The 21050-nt window shown below is 41.6% G+C and overlaps 1 protein-coding gene across 4 annotated transcripts in view; it reads left to right on the forward strand.

Annotated features, from left to right (window-relative positions):
* LOC135203225 (uncharacterized) overlaps positions 1-21050 on the forward strand; it is a 54495-nt gene that overhangs the window by 7189 nt on the left and 26256 nt on the right. For all 4 annotated transcript variants that reach the window (XM_064232987.1, XM_064232985.1, XM_064232986.1 and 1 more), the window contains one exon: positions 1428-1683. In XM_064232987.1, coding sequence (XP_064089057.1) covers positions 1428-1683 — 256 coding nt within the window. The remainder of the gene's footprint in view (positions 1-1427; positions 1684-21050) is intronic.

A 21050-nucleotide genomic window follows, 5' to 3' on the forward strand; every position in this document is an offset into this window, starting at 1 on the left:
AGGTTTCTGTACTGCACTGAATCTGTAAGCATGCGCTGGAGTATCCAGGAACAAAGAAGAAATAAAATTCCATGAAGATGTTCAGTCGTTTTTCCTTTTCAGAATATTCTCCCAACACTAACTATGAACGAGATATGGAGGAGTTATGGAGTTCCATTTGACAACGTCTGTGTTAGTGTGTGAGAGAGAGAGAGAGAGAGAGAGAGAGAGAGAGAGAGAGAGAGAGAGAGAGAGAGGGTGTAATTGCTGTATGGATAGTTAACGACTGAATCGGCTGTTGGTGAGTTCTGGGTTTTCTGCTGGTGCTGTTAGAGATCAGAGTTCTGTGTTGTGAATGAGTCTTTGGTCAGTCTTTGGTCAGAAGCTGTGATAATCGGTAGTGTTGACAGCGGTCTGTGGAAAGTGTTGAGGGATTGGTTAAGTTATTTAAGTAGTGTTATAAGTTTGTTGCTGATTGTTGTTGGGTTTGATATTGGTTGCTTAGGAGTTGTTGTGCTGTGAGTTGTTGTGGTTGAGGGTTGCTGTTGGTGTTGTTAGTGGGTGTGTGTGTTGCTTTTTTTGTGTTGTTGTTTTTTTTGTGTTGGTAGTTTGTGCATTGGTCTTTTGTTGTGTTGTTGAGTTTTTGTTGTTATGTGTGAGGTTGTGGTTGTGTTCCTTGGTTGTGGTTGTGTTCCTTGTTTGTTGTTGAGTTGTGGTCTTTTGTTGTTGTGTTGTTGAGTTGTGGTTGTGTTCCTTGGTTGTTGTTGTGTTGTTGTGGTCCTTGGTTGTTGTGTTGTTGTTGAGTTGTAGTCCTTGGGTGTTGTTTTGTTGTTGAGTTGTGGTCTTTGTTGTGGTTGATAGCTCTGTGACCTCGACCGGCAGACAGCACAGCATAGCCCTGGAGTATCTGGAGTTGGTAAGTACGTGTGTTTTGTGTTTATTTTTTTATTTATTTTTTTTTTTGTAGGTATAGGTCAATTGTCCTGCGTGTATGCTGTAGTGTAAAGAGGAAAGTGTGACTGGGGTGAGTTTGGCAGCTGAAGTGTTTTTCAGCTTGTGATCCCGCTACAGAGACTACTGACAAGGATTCGCGGATGAGGTATAACAAATTGCTTCTAATCAGTGAAACCTAATGTCACTGAAATTTGCGCTATTTAAATCATCCCTGAGGCTTAGGTAATTGGCAGAAGGTTTGCTGTCAAAATGTTGAACTCAAACACTTATCATTTAAAATATAATTCTAATCAGTGAACTCAAACACTTATCATTTAAAATATAATGAAGTGATAAAGCATGAGGACTACTGGTTCATCGAGAAGTCCCCTCTTCTCGCAGACACACATTAGCTATACCAGGAAATGCAAATATTTGACAGTAATCCACGTATATCCTGCTGATGATGACATAGGTTCACCTGTACACTCTACATATATAATTTTCACTTTCAGAAATGTTCTCGCCCATTTAAGCATTCTGGAACGTCTGGGTGGTAATATGAAAAACCTGGCTTCACCAGTGCCCGCGGAGAGGGTATCCTTAAAGAAGCAACCAGATGAAGGAGCCATTGACGTTCCAGGTTCCTCGAACAACGAGGAAGACAACGACAAAAGAAATTCTTTCGTCCCAGAAAATTTCTGGTGTTTTACTTGCGCCAAACCGTGTTTGGAAGACTGCGCCAACCACCAACATCAGTCATTGAAAGAGGTGAGAAGACTAATCAACCCCTCTCTCTCTCATATATATATAATATATATATATATATATATATATATATATATATATATATATATATATATATTTATATATATATATATATATATATATATATATATTATATATACTATATATTATATATATATATATATAATTCTATACATACATATATATATATATGATATATATATAGATATATATATATAGATAGTCTATATATAATTAGTATTAGATATAGAGCTAGAAGTAGACAGAGAGATTATAATAGATATATATGTACTAATCTTATACCATACACACAGCTATATATAATAGATGGGATAATACCTATATAATTATATATATATATATTTCTATTCATACATACATATATATATATATATGAATATACATATATATATATATATATATATATATATATATATATATATATAATATTTAATATTTGTATATATATGTATACACACGCACACAGACACAAACACGCACATCTATCTATCTATAATGCTGAAGGTCAGACTATGTATGTATGTATGTACGTATGTGTGTATGTTTGTATATGTGTATGTTCGTTATGGGCGGCGAAACTACTGGACCGAACTAAACCGAATTTGGACCCTATTTGTAGATTTTTTAGGGGATGGTTTTAATCGGGTGCCGTTTTGATCCGGTCATTGTAACTTTATTATTATTCGTAGAGAAAATAGAAAACATAATTCTGATAGAAATTTTCACGAGGATTCCAAATATGCTCTTACTTTTCTTCTGCAATGAAAAATAATATTTGGGGGATGGCTTTTAGAAGGTTGCAGTTTTGATCTGAATATCCGGCCATGCTAACTTTTTAATCTTAGTTTTAGAGAAAAAAGAAAACATTTTTCTGACAATTCTTCACGAGGATTCTAAATATGCACTTACTTTTCTCCTACGATGAAACATAGTGATGATGTTACGCTTCAAACAATGGTCGCTAACTGGTATATATATATAATATATATATATATATATATTTATATATAATATATATATATATATTATATATATATATATATATATATATTCTATACATACATAACCACACACACACACACATATATATATATATATATATATATATTTATATTTAAATATATACATATTATGTATACACACACACAGACACAAATACGCACATCTATCTATCTATAATGCTGAAGGTCAGACTATGTATGTATGTATGTACGTATGTGTGTATGTATATGTTCGTTATGGGCGGCGAAACTACTGGACCGAACTAAACCGAATTTGGACCCTATTTGTAGATTTTATAGGGGATAGTTTTAATCGGGTGCCGTTTTGATCCGGTCATTGTAACTTTATTATTACTCGTAGAGAAAATAGAAAACATTATTCTGATAGTAATTTTCACGAGGATTCCAAATATGCTGTTACTTTTCTTCTGCAATGAAAAATAATGATATTTGGATGTCTTTTAGAAGGTTGCAGTTTTGATCTGAATATCCGGCCATGCTAACTTTTTAATCTTAGTTTTAGAGAAAAAAGAAAAATTTTTTTCTGACAACTCTTCACGAGGATTCTAAATATGCACTTACTTTTCTCCTACGCTGAAACATAGTGAGGATGTTACGCCTCAAACAATGGTTGCTAACTGGCATATATATATATATATATATATATATATATATATAGATATATATTATATATATATATATATATATATATATATATATATATGGGTGTGTGTGTGTATACTGTGACGAAGTGCCAAGCACTTACCACTTATACTTGGTGTACGGTTTGGTCAAATACCTGGTTACTAGTTACCTCACAACATCCAGACACCTGAGCCTTCAGCACAAATACCAAACGATTGAATGCTCTAAAGGTAACAGTGATCCCTTATAGGACTTAATAATTAAGTAAAAATCAGACTAAGTTCATTAAAACAGGTGTGAGGTAATCTTAAATAAAGGACATCACTCCTTCAACTATTTTAAATCGAAGTATTTCCCTGGTTCTAATTCACTTGAGGAAAACAGCACAATTACCAATCTATGCTTTTACCTAAACAAAATTAAATAAAATATTAATACTAATATTGGTGGCAAATGATACGCTCATAAAAATTTTGAACAAAAAGATTTATTTCTAAATTCAAAAATTGTAAGTGAAATTCACAATCTGAATGAAATCTATTATTACTTGAAACAAAAATTTAATTAATTCATGAATTAATTTGTGAGGTCTGAGCAATACAAGGAGAGCGAGCGAACTAACTTTATTCGGCAAATGAAGCTGTACATAAGGCGGCGTGCGGACGGAAGCGTAATGTCCGTCATGCACCCACGAACAAACAAGCAAAAAGGGACAGAGCCCCTACTGTGAATGGGTTTCTTCACAGACGAAAATAGTACATGAATAATTTTACATAGGGAACGGATCCCCGACATATATACATCAAAAGAAAGGGCGTAAAATGCTCTACATTTTAGTCCCTGTTATAAAAGAGAGGACATATGGATATAGAGATTTTTACAATGGAAGGGCGAACATTTGCCCAAATGGCGTCCTTACAAATACTCCCCCCACAAGACAATGATCACATAGAATCGTTAGATGACTAACGGAATCTTGAGGGGAGCTGAAGGAGTCCTCGGGTTCGTGATTCCCTTGGTTGAGGGGCGTATGGGTGTCCTCGATGTCTTGAGGGCCGGAAAGCAGGATGCCGCCCCTGGAAGTGGGCCTGGTGGGTTCGACTGCTTTCTTTGGGCGGCCTCGACGATGTTTAGGGGCGATGTCAGGAACCAGCCATGTCTGGGTTTTGTGAGGGCCTTCAGCGGGGTTGTTTCGTCAGGGATGTTGGTGGGCTTGAGGCGATCTATCTAGACCTAGTCCTAACGGCCGTCGATTGACACGAGGAATGCCTTCCCCTCCCGACGGACACTTTGGTGCGGGCCCCCATAGGGCCTCCACAAGGGTGAGCGGGTGGCGTAGTTCCTCACGAAGACAAACCTGCAGGAGTTCAGGGCTCAAGGGCAGAACTGCCTCGTCCTGTTGATGTATGTCTCTCGGCAGGGAACGAATTTCTGGGCGGCTGCATGCAACCTAGCCAGGGGAATATCAGGATCGTCGCTGTCAGCGGGGAAGAATTCGCCTGGCACTGTCAGGGTCTCCCTGTACACCTTCTCTGCTGGGGAAGAGTTGCTGTTGGCTCTTGGGGCGGTTTGGAGACCGAGGAGGACCCAGGGAAGCTGTGCTTTCCAATAGGGGCCCTGGCAGCGTGCCATTAAGGAAGCCTTGAGGGAGCGGTGGACCCTTTCCACCATGCCGTTGGCTGCGGGATTGTAGGACGTCATGGTGTGGTGCTTGGTCCCCATCAGGCGTGCTAGGGAAGACCAGAGCTCTGACATAAAGGCAGGTCCTTGGTCCGTTGTGATGTCATTGGGCACTCTGAAGCGGCTGATCCAGCTGGTCAGGAGGGCTTTGGCACAAGCGTCTGCAGTGGCTTCTGACATCGGGGTGGCCTCAGGCCACCTGGTAGACCGGTCGATCACTGTCTGGTACTGTCGGATGGAGGAAGAGGCCCGACAATGTCGACATGGATGTGTCCAAATCTTTGCCAGTGCTGGGGAAAAGAGCCTCTCCCCGATTCGGTATGCCTTCCTGTCTTGCTAATCTGGCACGCAAAGCAGTTTCTGGCCCACTCTTGAGCGTCCTTCCTGATGCCGTGTGCCACATGAACTTCTCCGTCAGGAGCCTGGTTGTCGTGCGGGGCAATAGGTGCGAGAGGCCGTGAATGACGTCAAACACCTGTTTCCTGCGGGAGGCGGGTATCAGGAGACGAGGGCGTCCTGTGCTGGTATCGCAAAGGAGCATCGTCCTGGAGGGGCCGAAGGGGATGTCTTCCCAGCGAAGGGTGGTGATGGCGGTCTGGTAGGCTGGTACTTCAGGGTAGGAGGCTTGTTCACACGCTAGGTTTTTGTAGTCAACGCCGAGGTGAATAGAGTTGATCTTGACCCTCAAGAGGGTGTTGGTTACGGGATTTCTTCTGCTGGGGACATACTCGATGGAGTACCCGAACTCGGAGATGGCCGCGAGATGACATTGCTGCCTTGCAGACCAGGCGTCATCTGCTTTGACGAAGGCGTGGACCAGCAGCTGGTGATCCGTCCTTATGGTGAAGGGGATGCCCTCCAGAAGACAGCAAGGAGCTTGCAGTCGAATGTGCTGTAGTGAGCTCAGCGGGTTTGAGGTTCTTGCTGAAGAAGGCTAGCAGTGTGGGGGTGTGTCAGGGTCCTGGTGAGCCAGGGTGGTGGCCGCGCTGATGGAAGACTTGGTTCGGGTGAAGGCGAGCTGCTGGTCTTCTCCCCATGTCAGCTTCTTAGGCTTGCCCTTCAGGACCTCGGTCATAGGGCACATGGTGCGGGCTATGTCCAAGACGAACCTTCGGTAATAATTCACCATCCAACGACTTCTTGGAGGGCCTTGACGGTCGTCGGCATCAGGAACTTCTCCACTGCGGCCACCTTTGACACCATGGGACGAACTCCTACTGCTGTAATTTTGTGGTTGAGGAAATCCACCTTCTTGGTGCCGAAGGTGCATTTGCCAAAATGGACGACAAGTCCGTTCTCCTGTAGGCGCTTGCGGACAGTCTGGATGTGGTTCAGGTGCTCCTCCAGTGATCTGGAAAAGATAAAAATAACGTCCACGTTGCAGATGCAAAAGGGTAAGTCACTGAGGATGCTGTCCATGAGGCGTTGAAAGGTGGCCCCAGCATTCCGCAGGCTGAAGGTGGAGAGGCGAACACGAAGGATCCAAAGGGTGTGATGATCGCCGTCTTTGGAATGTCATCGGGATGGACGGAGACTTGAAAATGCGACTCTAATAAGTCGATCTTGGAGAAGACCTTGGCGCCGTGGAGGGGTCCAGTGAGGTCCTGCATGTTAGGCAAGGGGTACCTGTTGGGTTTGGTGATGAGGTTCAGGCACCGGTAGTTACTGCAGGGCCTCCACATACCATTTGCCTTCTTCACCATGTGGAGGGGGGACACCCATGGACTCGCTGCCTTTTTACAGATCCCCATCTTCTCCATTTCTTTGAATGCGGTCTTGGCTTCCTGGAAGAGCTTCGGCGGGAGGTGGCAGAACTTGGTGAGTGTTAGGGGGTCCTTGGTCTCAATATGGTGGAAGACACCATGCTTGGGTATGGCCCCAGCCACCTGGCAAAGCTCGGGGTGGAAGACGTCCGGAAACTCTTGGGAAAGGGAGGCGTATCTGTGGTGGGAAAGGATGGAGCAGATGGTGGGCACCCTTGATCCTCTGGCGAGTGGGCAGGAGAGGCAGGTCTCGGTATCGAGAAGGCACTGGCGGTCCACGTCCACCACGGTGGGCGATGAATTCTGCCCCCAGAGAAGAGGGGTCCGTACGTCAGCAAGGTCAAAGGGCCAGGTGTAGGTCCGGCCCAGGAACGTGATTATACAATAAGAAATATTAAAATTAATCAAAGAAAATGAGAATATAAAAACACAATAATATGAAAAGCAATAAAAGCAATGACAGTACAAACATTCAACACACAAAATTGACATGTCAAAAGAACAAAATAAAAGAAAAATGCATACAAAGTAATAATTTTATCCAAACACTGTAAACAAAACCTTACAGTGCACTTCAAAATATTTGTAAAGTATAATACCTTCAGTCACTGCAGTTTCACTCAAAAAGAAAGGCCTGTTACCATCTTCAACACTTTTGTGGCACCACGCAAAAATAACAACACTATGCTTAATATGTTACTAAGAAATTACACAGAGCTAGTAATATCGAGTGACCAATTCATACAAAAACATGAGTTACATTACGGTAATGGAACCGAAACTCATGAGAGAGAGAGAGAGAGAGAGAGAGAGAGAGAGAGGAGAGAGAGAGAGAGAGACATTGGCCTCCCATACACACAAAATCTCAGAGTGGAATGAAAGGTTCTTTCTATACGTGTATGGGGCCTCTTGAGCATACAAGTTTAAGACGAAAACATTACGTCATCTCAGTGATGTCATGGAATTTTCCAATTCGCAATTAACTACTTACGAGTCGACAAGTCCTCTTTTGACAAATTGAAAGAGATAAGGCAATAGAATCTTTAATTACTGCAAGTAAGCATAAAATGATATCGTTGTATGGAAGATTCCTGAATAATCTGATGTAATATCCAGAGATTCTTATATCATCCTTCTATAGGAACCTCCTTCTCAGCTGCAAAATAAACAAGATAGGTAGATGATAAAAAATTAGCTTAACTCATCTGTCATCTATTTTCAAAGGGTTGGATAACAACATCTTTTGCTCTAACAGAGCAACCTCTCTTTGCACTTCTTATGCTACCTTTCTCTCTCTCTCTCTCTCTCTCTCTCTCTCTCTCTCTCTCTCTCTGCCTTATGTAGATTTCACCTAGGAATTATACATTACTTAAACATGTTATCTTTAAATACGGGAATCTGAACATAAAAATATACATTTCACAACATGATAGACAACTTCTGAGGGGAATTAATTGTATTACCAAAACCATAATTGCATTACAAAACTCACATTATAAGATTCCTCCCCCCAGTAGATTAGTTATCCCAGGGTTGAATCCAATGATTCACAATGGGATAAAGAATCAGTAACTACATTGTTCTTACCAGATATGTGCTCAACTTTTAAATTATATTGTTGCAAGCACAAAGACCACTTGGTCAGTCTTTGATTATGATTTTCATCTGCTATATAAATGACAGGGGATTGTGATCAGACAACAGTAAAACTTCTTCATTCCTTGGTCTGTTCACATACACTTCAAACTTTTTCAATGCTGTAATTAAAACTAGGGTTTCCTTTTCAAAAGTGGAGTAAATTTTCTGAAGCTTTTTCAGTTTCGAAGACATAAAACACACTGGCTGTAGAAGGTTATTTTTATCTTGAAGTAGAATAGCTCCAATTCCACAATCAGAGGCATCAACTTGTATCACAAATTTCTTATTAAAGTCTGGAGCTTGAAGCACTGGTCTTGAAGTTAGGATGGTTTTTACCTTACCAAAGGATTCTTGACATTCTGGAGTCCAAACAAACTTAGCTTTGTGACTAGTTAAGTCTGTCAAGGGGGCTACTAAGGCTGAGAAATTTGGACAGAAACAGCATTGGAATCCAGCCATGCCCAAAAATCTCTGTAGCTGTTTCCTAGTAGTAGGTGGGGTAGCCTTAAGGCAACCTTATACATTAGCATTCACTGGAGCGGGAAGGCCTTTACCAACTTAAAACCCAAGGTACTGAACATTCGCCTTCCCAAACTCCTCTTCTCTAGGTTGACTGTTAGTCCTGCCTCTTGTAATTTCTTAAAAACTATCTGCAGGATCTGCAGATGTTCTTCCAATGTTGTAGAGTAAATGACTATGTCATCAAGGTATGCACCTACTCCTCCTATAGATCCTAGCAGTTGATCCATCACTGGTTGAAATGTTGCAGGTGCATTCATCAGACCAAATGGAAGAACAGTATACTGATACAATCCAAAGGGAGTAATAAAAGCTGACAGCAACTTAGCATTCTCATCTCAGGGAATCTGATAATATCTTTTCAACAAGTCTATCTTGGAGACAAACTTGGCTTGCCCAATATTATCAAGAAACTGATCTATGAGAGGCAAGGGATAATTGTCAGCCACACTAAGGGAATTCAGTTTCCCATAATCAGTACACATCCTAAATGAGCCATCAGGTTTCTTCACTAACACACACACAGAACTGTAGTGACTTGAACTGAGTTCTGCTAATCCATGTTGCAGCAAATACTCAACTTCTTTCTTCAAAACATCTCGATAATACGGTGATAGGTGATAAGCTCTTTCCTTGAATGATTTACTATCTTCTTGGATCTTGATTTCATGTTTGGTCAGATTAGTATGTCTCGGTACATCTGCAAAAATTTCTGCTTAGCTTCTAATCACTTCACTCAATTCCTCACCTTGTTCAACATTCAGATGTTTCAGTTTATCCTCAAATTTTTCCAAAATTGAAGAATTGTTCATCTTGCTTTCAGGTCCCAATTCATAGCCATCATCGTCTTCTGTGGATGAAGATGTCTGTGTTACTGACACAGTTTCAGTTCTAGTTTCTGAGAAATAAGGTTTCAAGAAGTTCACATGTATCTTCCTTTGTCGTTTTCTTCTTTCTGGTGTTTCAATCACATAAGTTCTATCACTTAACTTCTTAATTGTCTTATAAAGGACCTTGAAATTTATTGGTAAGGGGAAATCTCTTGACTGGCAGAAACAATAACACTAGTTGACCAACACTAAAACTTCTTAGCTTAGTCTTCTTGTTATATTTCATTTTCATTTTTTCTTGACTCATCTTCAGATTTTCTTAAGAGAATTTTCTCATCCTTTCCAACCTTTTCCCTAAGTTCTCCACATACTCTCCTTGGATTTCCTCTTGATTTTCTTCCCAATTTTCCACACTCCCAACAGAACCCGTTAACATCCTCATGAAGTCCAGGCCAAAAAAAATATTTCATGATCTCCAGTCTTTCTGATTCCCATATGTTCAGATTCATGAGCTACTGCTACCACTTGCTTCCTCAATGGATATGGAATCAAAATCTGATGATATTCGCCCCATTCAGCATTTCCTGGTATATCTGAAGGTCTTTGCTTCTTCATCAGCAAACCTTGTATCAGATAATAACAGGTAGGGGTTTGTTGCATCTCTTCTCCATCAACAACTCTGAAGAACAAATCAGCTAACGATGCATCCTCCTTCTGCAAGTCCATTAGCTTTTCTCTTGTCACCTGCCCAACTTCAAGGGTTGAACTTTCACTATCTGCTAACTCAGCCATTGCAGTTTCATTACTATTTTCAGGAACACACCGACTACTCATAGTCTCTTCAGGAACAACAGATTCTTCTTCATCTTCTTGGGAAATCCCATCTTGGTTAGCTCCATGGGAAGCATCACTCCCCTGGAACAATTCTTCTAAGTTCAAAGATCCTTCACTTGATCCTTCTTTGGCATGCAAATCCTCAGTTTCTTCACCAATAGGCGTAATCTTCCTCATACTCCTGGTAGTTACACTACTAGGGAATAGGTGGGGGTTATTCTCTAACTCTACCATAGGACTAATACTCAATGGTTTGTCTGTCACTATAGGACAAGGAGCAAATGGCACACCACTAACTTCATTTCCCAACAGAATAATGTACACCTTCTACAGCCAGTGAGTCCTTCACAGCAAAATCAACATTCCCGGTCGCCAAGTCACAGGACAGGTGTAAGCGGCATATAGGAATTACTTCCTCTCTTCCTATACCCTTCAAAATAACTGAATCTCCTGCAAGATTCTTCTCTAACAATGGGTGAGCACCATATAACACCACACTATGGTTACTCCCTGTATCTCATAAAATCTTGACTGGTACCTGCACACTCTCTTCTTGAGTTGCCAGGGTACCCTCATAGATATATGGCTTAAAGGCCTCCAAACTGCTCAGCCACTCACTGCTTGAAGTTACATTTCCACTGGTTGCTAAACACTCAGCTTGTTTACTTTCAGTCTTCCCTGTAGTCTGATTCTTCCCCACATTGTTCTTAAGTCTGTTTCACCTGGTCACCTCTTACTCTTTGACCAACAGGCTTTGATTGCTGATAATTCCAATAACACTCCTGACTGAAGTGTTCTGTTCTTCCACACTTGAAGCAAACAACATTAGGCTTTCGCAACCATCTTGCAAAATTAGATGAGGATTTCACTTTAGCTTGCTGAGGAGTATTATTACTTGTAGATTTCCCATTTATAAAATTGCCCCCGAAACCTAGATGAGGCTTAAGACCTGTGCGTGGTAGATTCTGGTACTTGACACTGTAATTGTGTCTCCTACTAATTATATTGTAGTCTTCACTCAGTGTAGCAGATTTGTTAAGTTTTTTAACCTCTCTCTCTCAAATAGGCTCTTATATGTTCAAGAATACCTCTAAAATATTGCTACAAAACCACTAACTCTAACTCTTTAAAAGTTGTAATGTTAGCTGCTTTCAACCATCATTTAAAACACCTTCATATTTTATAAGCATAATCCAAGAAAGTTACCTTTTCATCCTTTCTTAAATTTCTGAATCTTTCATTGTAGTACTCAGGGGTCATCTTGGTATACTTGTAACAAATAGTGTTTGAGCCCCTTGTAGCCTTATACTGATCAGCTGTTAAGGCTAAATAAGCACTTCTCCCTTTACCAATCAAGACATTCTGTAGTAAAACTGACCATTTATCTCCAGGCCATAACCATATAACTGAAGCCACTTTTTCAAAGTGATCAAAGGACTCATCTGGAGCTTCTTCAGTAAACTTAGGGTTAACTTCTGCATTCTTAATACATCAAATACAGGGTCCTGATTACCTTGATTAGGGTTAGACAGTGTATTCGCGTATGGGGCCTCTTACCATACAGGTTCAAGATGAAAACATTTTACATCATCTCGAGACGTCATGGAATTTTCAAATTCACAATTAACTACTTACATGAGTCGATAAGTCTCTTTTGACAAAATGAAAGTGATGTGTATATATAGTGTATATATATATTCTTAAAAAATCACAGTAGATGCACGTGACTTCATAAATAAGCGAATACCACGGGAAATGATAGTCAGGAATCCAAGCGCTTTCGTCTATATATATATATATATATATATATATATATATATATATATATATATATATATATATATATATATATATATATATATATATATATATATAGATTACTGAAAACAGGAGGAATCTACAGAAGCTCTGGACTTTAGTTTTAAATGAACTATATTTACATTTAGTTACATAGGTCCAGGAACTAATAAGGTGGTTGATTGTCGATCCACCGGAAACCAGTGGCTGGGAAATGGACCTGACACGTAGATCAGAATTTTGCGCAAACGGGTTATTTCAAGGTAAGCCTTATTCCAAAGGGTTCCTAATTTCTTCCACAATCAGGTGCAGTGTTTGTCTGCAAATAGATTGCATTCTAGCATCAGTACTAAGGCAAGGAACTCATGGGGAATGTTACACTACTTGCTCTTAGCATAAAAATTAACAACCCACTCCAAGGGGCATGAAATAACTGGGAGTTTACAAAGAAATGACTATTACATTGCTTGAATTAACTAGGGGATGTTTACTAGCATCATAAGGGAATTACTCACAGCACTGAACCAAAATTGGGGGAAGTGAGAAGCAGAACAAGAAAGGGGGGAAAGTCGCCTTGGTAAAATGGAAATGAAATACAGACGAGAGGCAAAACAATTCCCTGGCTGCACTAAATTTACATCTCACAGTAACTGGAAATCCTGGGCTTGGTAGTCTTCTTATTTGCTGATATTTCTGTGCACTATGAAGGTATATGAATAGTTGTGGGATACCCCCAGAGGAGGCAGGGGAGCAGAAAAGGGTGAACTGGAGTCTGCAGGGCCTGAGAAAGTCTGAGGAAGACCTGCTTCTGAGCAGTTCTGAGGAAGTTCTGAAGGTTCTGATAGTGAGCTGCTGTAGCCCTGCTCTTTTAAAATCTCGCCTGGGTAGGCCCCGCCCTTCCAAGGTCCCCTGTAGAGAAGTAAATCCAGGACAGCCAATGGGAGCAAAGACGATTTTTTCGAGAGAATGGAGGCTTTCAGTTCACAGGGGTAACTTGCATATAGGCAAGGATGAATGAGTCTAGTTATAAAGAGGTCTTAACTTTCCTTGGTTCTGGCTTAAAATCCTGAACAATATATATTATATATATAATATATAATATATATATATAATATATATATATATATATATATATTATATATAATATATAATATATATATATATATACATATATATATATGTATATATAAATAAATAAATATATATATATATATATATATATATATATATATATATATATTATTCTAAATTCACCCTCGATCACTCCCAGGAAATACAATTAACACTGAAAAATTTGGCCTTGACTGGAGGACGAGGGGTCAGAACAAGAAAAAATAACTAAACTACTCAGGCATAAGGCCGATTTTACTGAGGAGGGAGGAATTTACATAAAAGCTGGACTCTAGTTTTAAAAGCACTATATTTACATGAATTTACAGGGGTCCAGGAACATAGGGGGTGGGGGGGACCGCTTTCGATCCACCCGAACACGTGGCTGGAGCAATTCAGTCACGGTGCTTAAAAATTTGTGCAACGGATCAAGATTGCAAGCTTCAAGGATTTCCAATTTCTACCACAGCTAGGCACAGCGTTTGTCTGCAAATAGAGGACAGAGGCATAAGGCAGGGGGGCACACGCGGGCGAACGTTACTCACTACTTTCTTTCAATCAAAAAGGCCACTCATGGGGGGAATGAAATGACTGGGAAATTTACACAAAGAAATCTATTTTGTGGCTTAAATTCACTAGGGGGATGTTACTAGTATCACAGGGGAGTAATTACAGATTTGAGCCCAGATGGGGAGAAGGAGGACTGCACAAGTTGCCTTGGAAAAGGAAATGAAATACAAAGGTAAAAACAATTCCCTGGCTGAAATGGAACTTCCTGCACAGTACCTGGAATTTGAGGCTGGTAGTCTTCTCCTAGATGTCTCCGGCACTATGGACCTTAAAAATATACTTGGGACTTCCCAAAGTACGAGAAAGCAGGCCCGGGGGGGAGGGGAGAGAAGGCGGCGTCTGGTCAGGGGCAAGGGATCTGACCTGTCCTAGGTCTGATGTTCTTCTGAGATTGGGCTGCTGGGTTACAGGCCTTTTGAAGTGTTGGCTCTGCAGGGGGTAATTCTAAGCACCACTGGGAGAAGAGAGCTTTTTCAAGAGAAAAGAGAGAATGGAGAGAATGGGTTCTTCCCAAGTGGAAGGGGCAACTTGTATATAATACACAGATGCATTAAACTTGGGCAAAAGACTTTATTTTTCCTTGGTTCTAGCTTAAAATCTTGAACACCTCCCCATTCTAGAGGACATTTCAACCCTGGATGGATTGGAATGGACAAGACAAGCTAGAAACAAGGACCAATTACAATATAGATTACTGAGCCTTCCATTCTCCCTTGAGTGGACTTATAATTAAGCAATATTCAAACTCTGCCGATTATAATATTCATTAAGTCTTACTCGACAGGCAGAGAATTAAGCAAAATGAAGTGTGACTTGACTAAATATTAACTTGCTATATTCCAATAAAGTATACTCCTAAAATATAACGTCACACTGAGAATAACAATGAATATCAATAATTGGTTATATATGGACTTAAACCTACGGGTAAATTACATACTATATAATACTACTATCTAAATTGTTCCAGGGAACCATACTATCTGTTTACCCTGATGGAGCGATATGACGCATTCAGGTGTGTTAATGGCCCTATGGTTTTGTTAAGTAACTTTGTCTCATAACCAGACGACGCCTAACAGTATTAATTACATCAGCGCTAACATTAATGCACTAACAAGGGGAAAATTAATGGAGTAATTCTTCGTAGGGATTGAATAAGATAGTACACAAAAAAAAAAGAATGTAAATTCTATCAAAGACAATGGCAATCTCACAAAATATAAAGACTAGGTAATAACACCAAATCAAAGAGCTAATCAACCAATGTATAAACGAGCCAGGCTTTGAAATTATCTCTAAGCTATAGCAATGTTTGCTGGCTAAAATTTTCCCAAGTTAAATGGAATTCTAGTTGCCTAGAATAGGGCACGGTGCTGGTTGTGGCTCTTTTACAACATTAGTGCCTAGTTCATAAAGAAGTACTAATTTATACAAGGCCAGGGTAGCTGGCAGTTTGGCTCTGCCTAAGCAGAGCATACAATATACAATAAATGCCTCAAGGCACTAAATATGAAGAAAGGAAACCAAGGAAGATAAGATACAGACAGTACAAAAAGGAAAAAGGAAAGTTACCAAAGGGTCAGAAGGAAGTAGAAGTAGCTGAGTCTGGCACTCTCTTCTGGATGGAGAGGGACAGAATTCTCTATAAGAGCACTAGTGCAGAGAGGATATAGGCTCTCGTAAGGTTTCGGAAAACCTCGACGCCCTTTTCCCTTCTTCCTTAGACCTCTCCGAGGTCGGTTTGACGATGCCATGGAGGCGGGGGGGGGGGGGGGGGGCTTGGATGATCCAAGCCCTTTGAAGATTCCGAAGGGGTATTCCGCTCCAGCTGCTGCGACAACTGGGGCCTTGGCACTCGTCCCCGTGCCTAATGCTGCGTGGCTCGGTTCCCTGAGTTCTTCGGTCATAGCAGAGTTATTACTTCGGGACCGGTTAGCTGCTGACAGAGGGGGATTGGATGAGGTAATTGTATTCGGGATGGGCTTACCCATGGAGAGGACTGACTCTGGGGCGGCCAGCGAGGCCGCACCATTGGTGGAGTGTCCACTATGGTCATGGGTGTCTTGGAGGATTCCTATTGGAATTAGCTCTTCCTTGACTGCCGGCATGGGTAGTTGAGCCAAGCCAGCGGAGGGAGAGCGACCGGGACTTATAGCTCCAGGAGGAAGACTAGAGTCTGGCCTTGGCACTGGCACTAAGGCCGTTCCTGACTTAGTGGAAGGACTCAAACGTGGCTCAACATCCATGAGAGATGGAGCCTGGCACTGCCTGGCACCTTCAAGTGGCACTGGCTGTGCAGAGGTAGTCCTTGGAGGCCCGTGGAACGGGTCTGGAGCTATATGAGGGCGGGGGCCCTGAAACGGTATAAAGTTAGGAGGAGACTTAAAATCTTGTCCTAGCAGGACATCATAACCTCCTGGTATATAGGTTGCTACTGCCATGGTACATATCTTCGAACAGCGAGGTCGTGTGACTCTCAACCAAACAGTAAGTAGGAACATCTTGACATGGTTGAGGCTCTCTATTGTTATGAACTGGTGCCTATCAACCTTAGCTCCTTAAGGAATTCTGTCCTCTCGGATGATGCAGACTTGCGCACCAGGGTCGTCGAAAGCTCGGACCTGGTGTGCAGGAAAGCGACCTCTGGGAGGTGCGACAAATATGGGGCCCTGAGCAGGGGGGCCTAGAGTAGATGAATTTGTCACAGCCATAGCAATGGCAGAAACAGGAGCTTTTTTGGGGCATCCTGCCCAGGCAGCAGTGTGCCCATGCACTCTGCATGTGTCACAGAAACTTTTGCTAAAATTAGGCCTGGACCTGTTGTTTCTGTTTCAATAGCTGTTGGTTTTGCTATTATAATGATTGGGTAGTCCATTTGGAGGAGTGGCAGCAGCTTGCTGAGGAGGATCTACTTTTGAGAGGCACTGCTCCGTGGTGTTTCCTGGTTTGTTGCAATGCCCACACACAAGTTTCCCAGGAAGGTTATTGGGGAGCTGGGTAGGGTGATAGGTGGCAGCAGGAGTGATGGGGAGAGCAGGACGTATTTTCTTTTTTAAGGAACTCTGCAATGGATGGTGGGTGTCATAGGCGTCTGCCCATTTACAGCACTCCAAAAGAGTCATAGTAGTCTTGTCCACCAAGTGGGTGGCAAGATCAGGGCGGGCGTAGGCAAGAAAGTCCTCTAATTGAAAGAGTTCTAAGACCTCCTCAACATATGTTGCGTTGGAGGCCTTTGTCCACCTAAGGAGTGCCGGTGTCTTATTGGCCGCCCACTCTGTCCACGTCTGGTTAGCCTCCTTGGGCATAGTCCTCCATTTCTGCCTCCACCGGTCTGGGATCAATTCGTAAGCCCCAAGGATTGCCTCTCGGACGAGGGCGAGATGTAGGTCATTCAGGGGAAGGGCCTCGAATGCAGTCCGCCCTTTACTAGTGAGATGCTTGCCAAGGAGAAGGGCCACTTCCTGAAGGGTTGGATTGAAGTTCCTGAACACCTGCTCGACATGATCGAGCCAGGTGTCGGGTTCGTTATCGTCCCAAGCCCTAATGAGGCCGCCCATGCTGTGGAGGTGAGAGGGTGCAGGAGGCGTGGGACTCGGGGGTGCCAGAGTGGCACTCTGGACTGCCATAGCCAGTTCATGTGCTCTCTCTGTCTCCCTTTCAGCTGCTTGAAATTCTCTTTCAGCTGCTTCTCTTCTTTCCTGTGCTTCTCTTTCAGCCGCTCTCTCTTGGGCTGCTTCCTTCAGCTTATCATTAACCCCATAGATCAGCTTTGTGCCCTCCAGCCCCAGGGCTTTTCCAGCTTCTGTAAAGGCCTTAGCCTCCTCCATTGCTGCGTTACTGGCCATCTCCTCAGTCGTTATACTCTAGTAGACTAGCCTGAGAATAATAGGGTGGAAAGCAGTTGCAAAACAGCAAATGTCACCAGAGGTATGCGGAAATGCTCGACGCAGACTTGGCAAGGTGACCGTAAATCCCTGCAAATAGTTACTACTGGTGCGTAGCACGGCAGAACCCTCACGCCGTAGAAGCTCTGTAATTTGCAGTTCAGCAGAGAACTCAACGCCGATAATGGATTTGGTTATAAATTTTTAAAATAAAACGAAAGAACCTGGTCACGAAATTCACGGAATCCTCATGTGAAAAGGTAGCAAATGGATGTCGTAAAGGCGGAAATTCAATGCCAGTATGGGTTTGTGAGGTAAAAAGGAAAAAATTTTAAAAATCTGGTCACGAAATTCACGGAAACTCATTGTGAGGATGTGAGAAATAAATGTCGTAGATGCTGAACCTCAACGCAATTACGGCTTTGTTAATGAGAGGGGAAAAAAATCTGGTCACAAAATTCACGGAAATTCAACGTAAAACTTGACAAATATATGTTGTAAAGGCGGAAACTTCAACGCCAGTACGGGTTTGTAAGGTACAAAGGGAAAAAGAAAATCTGGTCACGAAATTCACGGAAACTCAACGTGAAAACGCGGCAAATACAGCTGATAATAAAAAATGTATATGGGATCTCCCTTTTGTTTTGTTTATTTATGTATATCGTCTCGAGGATGGAGACGGGAAGTTGATAGAAGTATATTTTCCATTTTTTCTACCAACGTAAAATCCCTGGTCTATCTCACCCTTAAACCTAGCTTTGCTCAGAATTGTAACGCTGGTTCATATACATTAAAAGGGGAGAGGAAAAACCAGGATAAAAATCTCTCCGCACAAACCCCGTCTCTTTTCCCTTGCTCTCGCGAACCTAAGACCCTCCTGTCTGCGAATTTAAAACCCTGCAGAATTAAGCCACACACGGGTCGTCTAGACAGAAATGTATGAATCAAAACTGTTTTCAAGGCCGTGTTGGTACTACGCTAAGGGTAAAATATGCCCTTGTTCGACATGCGAAGTATTTGCCCTTATTTTATTTCTCTCTGCACAGAAAATAACGGAAAGAAACGTTTACCTTTGCTTTTGCTTATCCTAACGTTAAGAATGTTTTACGCTAACACCTTGTTTTTCCTTTTTTTACTTATTGACTCATCTATTCCTTTGTTAATGGATAGGGCCGTGGATAGGTTTCGAGCCACGTGGCCAGAGAAATTAAAGGTCCTACCCCGTTTAGACCTGCGAGATTCGCCAGCGAAAGAGAGAGAGAGAGAGAGAGAGAGAAAGAGAAAGAGGGGGGAGAGAGCTAGCGCGCGTTGTTTCACATAAAAAAAACACACACACACGAAATATCTTTACAATGCAGGATTCGCGATTAAGTAGCAATTCACGAAATATGGTACTTATTTTTGTTTTGAAACTTACTCCCTAACCTCTATTCTTTATGCAGTGGCACATAACATTAAAATTTCTCTCTCGAGCTGTGGTCTATCAGCCTACACGTGGTCTGTTTCTTATCGCTATAAAGGCAGTCAGATTTTATATATCCCTAACTAGAATACCTAGTTCTACACAAATACTAGAAAATATAATCAAATTTACCTTATTCCTGTTGTGGAGAATTTGGAAACCTTGCTTTAGCTTCCTCATAAAAATATTAACTTTAGATTCATTTCTCTCGTGATTTTAGCTTAACAATCGCTACACAAGACTAGGAGGGTCGCCATTATTCTAAATTCACCCTCGATCACTCCCAGGAAATACAATTAACACTGAAAAATTTGGCCTTGACTGGAGGACGAGGGGTCAGAACAAGAAAAAACAACTAAACTACTCAGGCATAAGGCCGATTTTACTGAGGAGGGAGGAATTTACATAAAAGATGGACTCTAGTTTTAAAAGCACTGTATTTACATGAATTTACAGGGGTCCAGGAACACAAGGGGGGGGGGGACTGCTTTCAATCCACCCGAACTGGCTGAAGCAATTCAATCACAACGTTTAGAAATTTGCGCAACGGATCAAGATTGCAAGCTTCAAGGATTTCCAATTTCTACCACAGCTAGGCACAGTATTTGTCTGCAAATAGAGGACACAGGAATAAGGCAGGGGGGCACACGAGGTCGAACGTTACTCACTACTTTCTTTCAATCAAAAAGGCCACTCACGGGGGGAATGAAATGACTGGGAAATTTACACAAAGAAATCTATTTCGTGGCTTAAATTCACTAAGGGGATATTACTAGTATCACAGGGGAATAATTACAGAATTGAGCCCTGATGGGAGAATGAGAACTGCACAAATCGCCTTGGAAAAGGAAATGAAATGCAAAGGTAAAAACAATTCCCTGGCTGAAATGGAAGTTCCTGTACAGTACCTGGAATTTGAAGCTGGTAGTCCTCTCCTAGATGTCTCTAGCACTATGGAACTTAAAAATATACTTGGGACTTCCCAAAGCATGGGAAAGTAGGTCAAGGGGGGACGGGGGGGGGGGGGTGGGGGGAGAGGGGAGAGAAGGCGGCGTCTGGTCAGGGGCAAGGGATCTGACCTGTCCTAGGTCTGGTGTTCTTCTGAGACTGGGCAGCTGGGTTCCAGGCCTTTTGAAGTGTTGGCTCTGCAGGAGGTAATTCTAAGCACCAATGGGAGAAGAGATAGTTTTTTCAAGAGAAAAGAGAGAATGGAGAGAATGGGTTCTTCCCAAGTGGAAGGAGCAACTTGTATATAAGACAGATGCATTAAACTTGGGTAAAAGGCTTTATTTTTCCTATGTTCTAGCTTAAAATCTTGAATATATATATATATATATATATATATATATATATATATATATATATATATATATGAGTCTAATCACATCACTGTCATTCATATATGCCCATTAAGCTACAATTGTCCTTTAACATCTAATTCGCTCTTCCTCAGAATGAATATATTTTCATATATGTTAACTGAAGGGAAATTTTTAGTTGATGATAATTTCGCCGGCTCCCAGGCACGAACCTACAAATCCCTGTCGTGCTCAAGGATTTGTTGTTTTGGAGTCAACATCAATCCTCCTTGACCTTGACAACTGTGTAGTGCT

The sequence above is a fragment of the Macrobrachium nipponense genome, chromosome 33 (assembly GCF_015104395.2).
Source record: "Macrobrachium nipponense isolate FS-2020 chromosome 33, ASM1510439v2, whole genome shotgun sequence".
In the NCBI taxonomy this organism is placed as follows: domain Eukaryota; kingdom Metazoa; phylum Arthropoda; class Malacostraca; order Decapoda; family Palaemonidae; genus Macrobrachium; species Macrobrachium nipponense.